Source organism: Silurus meridionalis, chromosome 25, assembly GCF_014805685.1.
Source record: "Silurus meridionalis isolate SWU-2019-XX chromosome 25, ASM1480568v1, whole genome shotgun sequence".
Classification (NCBI taxonomy): Eukaryota; Metazoa; Chordata; class Actinopteri; order Siluriformes; family Siluridae; genus Silurus; species Silurus meridionalis.
This window is the reverse complement of record NC_060908.1, coordinates 8,420,678-8,431,098: the sequence shown is the minus strand read 5'-3', so window position 1 is coordinate 8,431,098 and position 10,421 is coordinate 8,420,678. Positions and strand designations below refer to the sequence as shown.

Sequence of the window (10,421 nt, the reverse complement as noted above, 5' to 3'; positions counted from 1 at the left end):
CTGGAAGGCCAAGGCAAAGTTTGAGCTTTAGAGTTTTTCCCCTCGTCGTCTGTTTGTGCAGCTGGACAGTGTGCAATCAAGTTTTTCATCTTAGGTCTCTCTCAGTACACCGAACGTCTCTCAGCATGTTGTCTGAACATTAGATTATTAGATGGTGGCACGATATCTAAGGTTACAATCTTGGGGTGGGGTCAGTGTTAAGTGTCCTTTTTTGGATTTTGGATATTACATTCAATATAATATCTGCCAAGGGTTCAAAATGAGCACCCTGTAAGTGGCACCCGGCCTCTGTAAACATGCAGGACACCCATCTTATCCCAATCAGGATCATGAGCAATTTTAATCTGCATCAGAATCACTGACTATAAAATTGTATGGAAAATCTGTTTAAATGAGTAGATCAGTCCTGGTAATACAATTTGTCAAAAAGAATTCTTATATAGTGCTTTTTTTCTTATATAGAATTCTTATATATAAGTGCTGAGTACACCTGATGTATTACTCCCTGCATTAAAAAAAACATAAATTTACAAACAACAGAGACAAATCCATATTTTGGAGTGCTAGGTTGTAACCATTTAATTTCATTTGCAACTTGCTGACTTTACAAAACATCATTCAGCAAATCTGTCTTGGCATAAGGACCACCAAAAAGGTACAAAACAATAAAGATACATTTGTCATTATCAAAATAAACACAAGCACACATATTAAACCAACAGTATAGCACTTCAAAAATATTTTTTTCCAATCACTAGCTACATCATAAGTCTACCGGCATTCTGTCTACAAAATGGTATGAATTCATATCAATGTATGTTTTTAGCCATTAAAATATACTACAGATTTAATATCCAAGGCACAAGATACGGAAAAACAAACAAACAAAAACCATAAATGTTTGAGTAAATACCATAAAGACATTGTCACAAAAGCAGACACTACAAGGCTCAAGTCAAATAACAATTCATACTCACATTGCTATAAGAAATGTACAAAATTTTACTTTAAGGTGACTCGTATTATATCGCAGGATCAGAAAGAGTATCATGACCATCAAAACACCAAGTTTTCTCTCTGTTGAAACATTTTAGACACAGAAGTTTGAATATTGTACATAAAAAGTTTAGTTCCACACACATCCAAAACATCCAACAAATAAAATCAACCCATGCTATATTAATTTTCCTCTTATTTCATTTAGACCGGGACAACATGCAGATACCACAGAAAGAATACAAAAGGCAATACTGTATAGTGGAAAAATGCATCACTATAAACACTCAGACTAAAGACACGGGTGCTTCAAGCTACCACAAAAGTCCTGGTGAGATAGAGGAAGCAAGATTTCACTAAATGTATTCATTGGTATACTGACTCGGAAGATGAAATGACGCCATCAGACACCACATCCTATATAGTGATATTCTGTTTTCTTGATTCATTTCTTGTTAATTAACTGCACTGCAGAAATAATGTTCAACAGGCTTCTAAAGTCCTTAAAAGAAATACAATTTCTTGAAAATGTGCTAAATTGTGTCCTCCTGCTAAACATCTGTGATATATATATATATATATATATATATATATATATAAAATTAAATAATAATAATCACATTCTTTAGCCATATTTGGAAACACGGGTGTCATCTAAGAAGTGGATATTGCACAATGCATACCAAACAACTGGTTTATTGAGAACATCACATTGGAATGGAGCAGCTTTTGGCCAAATGATTGCCTTGTGCAATGTCAAATATGAAGGGGAAAAAAAAAAAAAAAGACTTTTTGCTAATGACCAAATTGAGCAAGGGCTACGTACAGGTTTCACCATTTTGTCATGACATATTTCACAGATTTTACCTTAAACGTATTAGGTACCTATTTGCATGCTGTTGTGGAGAAACAGTTTTGCACTACTCAGCAAAATAAAAAAAAAAGATTTATAGTCACTGAAGAAAAAAATCATTATCTCTCATTTTTTAACCACCTTAAATATATTGAAAGTCTTAATAGAAATTTTTAAACCAATGGTTTCTACATATGAGGCACAGCTCTTAAAATCTAGCAGCGTGATATACAGTAGAAAATAAACTGAATGCTTGGTGGTGTTGGTGTGTGATTGTTAACTTATTTACCCCAAATGCAATGCTCAGTCTACTTAACATCACAATAAAGTCTGATAATTTTACTCTTTTGCACAAAGAGACATTAATAAAGGATCCTTTGAATTGAGTCTAAGCTTATTTTACCTAATTAGGCTACATGGCACATCATACTGGACAACTTCTGCTGCAGAAGAATGAAAAAGTAGTAGCACACACAGTCTTTCACGTTTCAGCTTGTTAGCCTCAATAGTTTAGGTTGCAGGCCAGGAAGAGCAGTGTGCTACAATTAAGGCGCTCTGCTTTATGAGACTAAACAAATTGCTTCAAAAGTATAAGAGACGGGGGAAAAAGAAAAAAGGTCATTTTGGAGGAAAAACTTTCCCACTCTCTGTCCAGCATGATCCATCCTGACTGAATAAGGCGAAGGCATAATCATCTCACAGCTTTAACTCATTCACAAATTCCTTTGACAACATATGGCCTCATAGAGGGTCATCATTTAACTGATAAAGCTTCAAGGGAGAAAAAACAATTACAGAACAGTTAAAAACAATGTCTAAACATTTCAAGTTTACAATGTCTGAATTTCAGAATAAACAACTTTTTAAAACAATCACAACATATAATCTTGTTTTCCTTTACAAAGCAAACGAAAAGAATAACATTCCAATAAAGAACTGCTCACGATTACATATGAAGCATTTAAAAAGTCAACTAGAATAAGGATTCCAACTTGCATTTTTCACGCAGAGTCCAGTGTTCACTTTATTTCTTTTGCATTATACTGATACAGGCCACAAGATCTTAAAAAAAAAAAAAAAAATTCCAAAAGAATTAAATGGAATGCTTCTCATTCGATTGTAATCGACACAAGTGCTTTCTTTTGGTTATGTCCCTCGCCCTCTTTCTCCCTTTCCTCTTTCTCCGAGTCTGGTAAGGAGGTGACAGCTATGGAATTTTTTGCCTCCTCTCCTGCTGTTCCCTCCTCATTCCCATGGCCTGCTCTGGAGCCTGGTGAATTCTGGGCCATGGAGGCAGAGGGTCGAGAGTCGTAGTTCATGGTTGAGGAGACCTGTGAGATGACGGGTGTTTGCACTGAGGAAGAAGAGGAGGAAGAGGTGGCAGTGACGTCGAAGGCTTGCTCGGTCATCTCAAAATGGGCCAGGTTCTCCTCCTCTTCCTCCTGCATGTGGCTCAAGTAGTCTGGGAGGAGGAACTCACTGTGGGAACAGAGCACAGAAGGTTAAATACTAAAAACATGCTATTTTCTGCTTCATACTGAAAATGACTCTATTGATCAAATTTACAAATTTTAAGTACAACAAGGGCAATTTATTTGTTTTAGTTGAGATTGAATTCCAGCGATGAATATGTAACAGCAGATTAGAATTTCAGCTTTCATTCACTGATATTTACAGTTAGATCTGTCAAACAACTTTAAACATGGCACATTTTGTTGGAACTTTTTTGTTTTGTGGGTTGTACTGTGCAAATGTTTTAGGCAGTTGTCAAAAAAGGAGGTAAAGTGAGATTCTCTCAAAAATACGAAGCCCTAATTTATTTTTAGCAATTAAATAATGCAAAGTAAATTAATAGAATAAAAATCCAAAGCAAATCAATTTCGTGTGATCACCCTTTACCTTTCAATTCTTACTTTTGCACACTTTGTACACTTGTACAAAGTAAAATATTTTGTAGGATCAGAGTCAGGTGTATGATTAACCAATTATACCAAGCAGGTGCTAATGTTCAATTTCACATGTAGTTTAAAACATAACCTACATATGACTAGACTGAGCACAGCAACAAGACACAAGGTAGTTATCCTGCATTAGCAAGGTCTCTCCCAGACAAAGAATTTAAGGCAGACTGGGGTTTCAAGATATGCTGGTAAAGATTTTTTACACATAGCACATAGAAATTTGCAATGGTGAGGATCATAGATGCAGTGATCTGCCAAGGAAACTTGAATGTAAAGGTAAATGTAGTAGATAAAAGACAAATCATGTTTATTTCTCCTTGGTATCAGATGTCGTCCAGCAGTGCAATCAGCAAAGAACTGGAGGAAACCAGTGGGCCCCAGGTACACCCAGTTTCTGTATGGAGGTGTCTGGCCAGATGTCTTCTTGGAAGAATTGTGATCAAAGCAATACCTCTGACATTGAAACAAGGCTAATCGACTCAACTATGCATGAAAACATGGGGTGCAGAAAATCTGAATCTGAAATATTTGGCTGCAGTAAATAAAATTAAATACTTGCTGCATAGCTGGTCAGTGGTACACCAATGATTATCTGCAGGCATCAGTGAAGCATAGTGGAGGTTTCCTAAAAGTTTGGGGGTGCATTTTGCAAATAGTGTTAGAGATTTGGCCAGGATTAATGGTGTCCTTAATGCTGAGACATACAGGCGGATACTAGTCCATCATGCAATATTATCAGTGTGGTGTCTGACTGACCCCAAACATACAGCCAATGTTATTAACAACTATCTTCAGCATAGACAATAAAAATGAGTCCTGGAAGTAATAGTTTTAGCCCCCACAAAATACTAAACTCAACATCAGCAAGTTTCTCTGGGATTACATAAAGAGACAGAAATATTTAAGACAGCCTACATTCATAGAAGCTCTGTGGTTAGTTCATATCTGCTGAGTTCCTATAAAAACTGTACCTAATAATTCAAGTGTACGTAGAAGAATTGATGCAGGCAAAGAGTGGCCACACCAAATTTTATTTGATTTGGATTTCTCTTCTGTTTATTTACTTTCTATTTTGTTAATTGATCTCTTGCACAGTACTGTATATAACCAAATATAAATGTTAATGTTACTTTAAAACTATCTGTTCCTATATTTTTGTGCACCCAAAAAAGCTATATTCGAAGGTGTTAAATACAAGCGATGTAAATATCAGGGAACGAACATTCAAATTCTGATCTTATTTTGTTCTTAAATACAAATGTATTTACTGTATAGCAATAAGAACAAAATCGGCCATGCCGTTCACAATTTTTTGTACGGACTGTAGGTTAGAGAACACAGCAATGAAACTGGTTTAGATTAACTGAATGATCATATAACGAGACAATGCATGTTTGTAATAGTAAGTCTAGACAGAAACAGAAATTGATTAATGAACAGCACATAATGATTTTAATCTGTAAGCAGAAAACTCATTGACCATCTGTCCTGAAGACCCATGGCAGAAAACTTGAGAATTAAGCGCTTGTGCAAAGCTGCACCATATCAATGATTATTTATAAATATCTATATTTTCTGAATAAAAGAAAACTTTTTTTATATTAAGTTACATTTACCCAAGTCCCTGTGGAATTTTTTTACTATAGAACTTAAAGGTCTAGATATATTAATATAAACATTTCGCATTGAATATTTGTTAATCAGTATCTTATGACCAATCAACTCTTAGAAGCAAACAATGCTGTGTAAAGAACTATACAGAATCGATGCAAGTTGTTTTAAACGTTAATTAAAAAATAATATTTAATGGATTTTGCACTAACAGTAATGTATTATGAACTTCATAAGGAGGACACAAATAAAAAAAGTAGGAAAAAGAAAAAGAGATGAACAAAGGGATGATGGGATCCATAAAATGGGACAACAGAAATATGATTCCACAAAGAAGCAATGATGACTGAACAACTGTTATGTAGTATAAGTTTTTTGTATATTTAGAATTTATGCACAGATTTTCATGGGCAAAAGTAGACCAGAAACATTTTATTTTGAAATCTACACCTGGCTGCCCATGAACAGTAAGAAATATAGGTACCTGGCTAAGTTTGCGAATGTTCACCTATCCGTTCTCACAGATTCCACGTTTGTTCACAATTTTCTTTAAGCGCCAATAGCATATTTAATATTTGAAATCGACTGAATATATCATCACGTCATACTGACTGTTTAGTATTGTTAAATATGTTTTTTTTCTCCCCATACAAACATTTATTTTTGTTCTATAAATGGTTTATCCATTGATTACAAATAGTGTAAACATCAACTACAACCTCTGTGTAGACTCTAGTTACAAACAATTAACAAAAAACAAGAATATAATATTTAAGTAACAATTAGCAGGGACAACGCATTGTTCTGTAACTGCTATCCCAAAATTACTTATAAAACCAATTCACAAAATTCCTCTATACCATCTTCCTGTCTCAATCAGAATCATACCTGCTTTCTGCAGAATGTTTGGATACAAGGTAGACAGTGTTCTTGTTATTGCAATAGAGAAATGTGCATCCCTACACAAATTGCAGACACCCTGTCTGTCAGCAATTGCTCTCTCTTTGGACGCCTTTGCTTCATATCTTGAGAAAGTGCCAAATTATTGCCTCATTCTCGCAGGCTTGTTCAGCTCATACATTGTTTATTTGTGCTGGATACACACAGATTGGACAGGGAGAGAATGATGGAGAGAGAGGAATGGGTGACGAAATAGTGGATGTTTGTGGTTTAAGAACTGAAGACTCAACATTTCCAGGAATCTAATGAGGATGCTCGTTCAGGATTAATATACTGTTTCTAATGAGTGGTCTTTTTTTAGACCACCACTAAGCTCCCAAGAATTGGTTTACAATAGTTGTCCATGTACATTCTCTCTTTCACACCCTTGTATGTAACTAAGTGTCAAATCCAAGTCCTTCAAATATGGTACTGTTTCCCAGCCTTCTCTAATGCTGCCCTTTACAGTGAATCCTTTCCTAATAAAGCCCATATTTAATAACCTTTCACAACCAACATCTGGAAACACAACACATAACTGTTTCATTATATCAGTGTTACAAATGCATCCTGGGAAAATAACTATGCCTGAAGAGACCATACACTGTTATTTACTGAAAAAAAATACATAATCTTTTGGGATACGCGCAACACAAGGATAAGATATTATGATTGTCGAAAGGCAATGTGTACATCAAATAAATGCTTAAACGTGTGCCATGTCACAGAGTTAAAAAGCGAAATCATGTAGCCTATGAGCAACGCTTATACTCATCATAAATAGTGAGGGATGGTGGATTTGTTAAAGAGAATTCTGATAAAAGAGCACAAAATCTTTAAAAGCTGCAAAGTGAAAAAGAACAAGCTGCTTTTCCACTTCTGATATTGGGACTTTAAAAGTCGAGATAATTACTGTGCATCTATCTGTGTATATATATATATATATATATATATATATATATATATATATATATATATATATATATATATATATATATATATATATATATATACACACACACACACATACATATGGATATATATACACATGTACATGGGATACATGCACTTATTATAGACTAATGATGTGTCACGCCTTAATCATTTGAAACCCTCATGACTAGCTAAGCCTGCATTGGTGTTTCTGCTCGCACAGACATTTCTAATTACGTTCAGGCTCCTCCTCACCTGGTCTGGAAGTAGTTTGCTAGCTCTGATGCCTCATGGTTCAGACTCCTCAGGTGTACGATTAAATTGCCGGAGTTGGTAAACATGGCGCCGCACGTTTTGCACTCGTAAATCCGAGGCTTGCGGATGATGTGGCGGGACACCCTCATGTGGTGCTTATATTCACCGAAGGATGTGAATGTGGCGCTACAGATCTGGCACCGGAAACAGCGTTTACCTTCATGCTTCAGACGGTGCATCTTTAGGGAGTAGGCCCGTGTGAACTTTTTCCCACATCGGTCGCACTGGAACGGCTTAATGCCTGCCAAACAAACGAGTCAGCAGTCACAACAAAGTCCAAAGTTTCATTTTTGAATAGTTACCAAGCGTTTAACCACATTATGCATGTATACACTGAAGTAATTCCAGAATACTTACAGTGAGTGTGAGCAAAAGAGAATGCACATTAAAAATTCCAAATTTTTGTTACATATATTAAAAATAACCCTAAATGGATTGTGGCCAAAAGAGACCCAAGCTAATTCTGGGAGCTGAACTTTTGCTCTCACCAGAGTGGATGAGCATGTGCTGCTTAAGGTTCTGGATTCGAGTAAAGCGAACTCCACATGTGGGGCACTGGAATGGCCGCTCAGGCCCATTGAGTCCCGGCCGCGTAGAAGGGCTGATGTACAGGTGGTAAGGGTACTGGACATTTTCCAGCCTACAGTACATTCCAGAAAAGAAGAAAGGAGCGGACAAAAGACAAGAAAGAAAACACAAGACACCAAAGACATGAGGAGACATAAGAACAAGAGAGACAAGTATAGTTGCGTTAGAAATGTATGGGTGTATGAGGTAATTACTGTTATATACTTTAAAATATACTTTAATTTGCTACATGATCATCTGAAATGTCTTAACGTGTTTTTTCCCACATTTAAAAACATGTGCAAGGCAGATAATATTAGTAATTACTAAAGGGTTATGGCCAAATAGTTTTGAATTGGCAACTTGGCAAAGCAGCCGTGTTAACAGTAACAGAATCCAAAGTTTCATAAATTGCAGCCCAGAGAGGTTTTAGACATATCAAGTTACCATATTAAAAATAAAAAGTGCATTTTAAGAGATGTACAGCAATGCTTATTTTCCTCTCCCTTTTGTTTTGCATCATAACACTTTTCTCCCAGTGTTTTTCTACAAAAGTCAAGAGCCAAGAACTTTCCAGAAAGTTAGCCAACTAGCTTCTGGTCCTCTGGCAACAAATCTTGCCAAAGTCTAATAGCCGTGACAACACTGCATAAGCCACCTTCACTTATATATAAGTACAAGATGGAGACCAAAAATTATATCCATCCTTTACGGTATTGTTTTTTAATATAAAATTGTACAAGACACTGATACAATCTTGAAAAAACAGCTGTACCTTTCGTCCTCCTCCATGTGGCCAGTGGTGTTTGGTGTGCCCTGGATGGACTGAAGGCCCTCTGTCACCCCCTCATCCATGGAGCCTATAAATTCATAGAGCAATTTGTTTTCATTTCTTACAATTGTACAATAAATAAGTACAAATGGGGAAACGATAAAGCTTTTAAAATAACAAATTTGAAGTTTGTGTTTTTGGTTAGGTAAATAAAATGTAAATATTTTCTTTTGATTTACATTTTAATAATTTACTACTAATAGTTGTTCATGTTATGTTGTGATGTTACGATATTTGTGCATGAGAGCATATTTGTTTGGAGAGCAAATCATTAACACAGTTTTGGCAAACATCAAGGAAAACATGAGGGCAAATTTTCTATTATACTTTTATATATGTGACTTGAGAATATCAAAAGACAATTTAAGAAACATTCTTTCTCTGTTGTATTTAATGCACAATGATTCTGCAGGTTTTACCTGGTAAAATGTATACTTTTTCAAGACCCTTTTAAAACCATTAAAAATAAAATTTAAGACCTATACAATGACATCAAAAACACACAAAAATACGTTGTTAGCAACTTGCCTTAACCGAAACCTAATTTTTTATTATTTTTTTCAGGCCAAGTATCGTTAAACTTGTACTTTACCATAGCTGGAGAAAATACAATCTGTCTGTGCGTAAACTAACAAACAAAAAACATTCTAAAGTGCTAAAGGGAGCATTTCGATGCACATTAAAATGTAGCATTACATGGAGAAAATTAAGACATTATACACAGAACTAGAACAGTGAATTTAAGACTTTTTAAGGTCTAAAACTGTGATTTTTAGATTTTAGACTTTTACTGACTTTTTAAGACCTTGCGGAAACCCTGACCGAAGTGAAAGCTACCTAGTTCTCTTCCATTAACAAATTTCTGCCAGTAATTAGGACTGCAATTATAAGTCATTTTAATGTAATAAGTAATTACATATAAAAAAATTATAATCATTTAGATTTTTTATAATCTACACATTTGTCCATGAATTAGCAACAAATAAGAGTTTGTTGTAAGAGCATATACCGTAATTTCGGGACTATAAAGCGCACCCTTGTATAAGCCGCACCCACTGAATTTTACAAATATTTTTATTTTTAACATAAATAAGCAGCGCCTGTGTATAAGCCGCAGTGTGTCTGCACTAAAACTAATTAACTTTACACAGGCTTTGAGAGAGAGTGTCTGTTACACGGTGTAACGGGTGAAATATGTTGTGGCTCCTTTAAGAGCAGAACGGCATTTTGGGAACAGCACGTCACTGCATTCTGCCGGTATTACTGCGTGTGTGTGTGTGTGCGCGACTGAGGATTATGTGCTCATTATTTTCTGATGCTCATTTCTAAGTTTCTTTGACTAACCCATAATGCTGTTGCCAAGAAAAATAAAAAAGCACGAGTTTTGGAAACCTGTCTGTGCTTATAAAATTGT

The 10,421-nt window shown here is 35.4% G+C and overlaps 1 protein-coding gene across 3 annotated transcripts in view; it reads right to left on the bottom strand.

Annotated features, from left to right (window-relative positions):
• Positions 1-560: 560 nt before the first annotated feature.
• zbtb44 (zinc finger and BTB domain containing 44) overlaps positions 561-10,421 on the bottom strand; it is an 18,818-nt gene continuing 8,957 nt past the window's right edge. For 2 of the 3 annotated variants that reach the window (XM_046839828.1, XM_046839829.1), the window contains exons 3-6: positions 8,951-9,035; positions 8,097-8,248; positions 7,549-7,849; positions 561-3,328 (exon numbers count right to left, since the gene is read on the bottom strand). In XM_046839828.1, coding sequence (XP_046695784.1) covers positions 2,959-3,328; positions 7,549-7,849; positions 8,097-8,248; positions 8,951-9,035 — 908 coding nt within the window. In that variant the 3' untranslated portion in view covers positions 561-2,958. The remainder of the gene's footprint in view (positions 3,329-7,548; positions 7,850-8,096; positions 8,249-8,950; positions 9,036-10,421) is intronic. The other variant, XM_046839831.1, reaches the window with a different exon arrangement.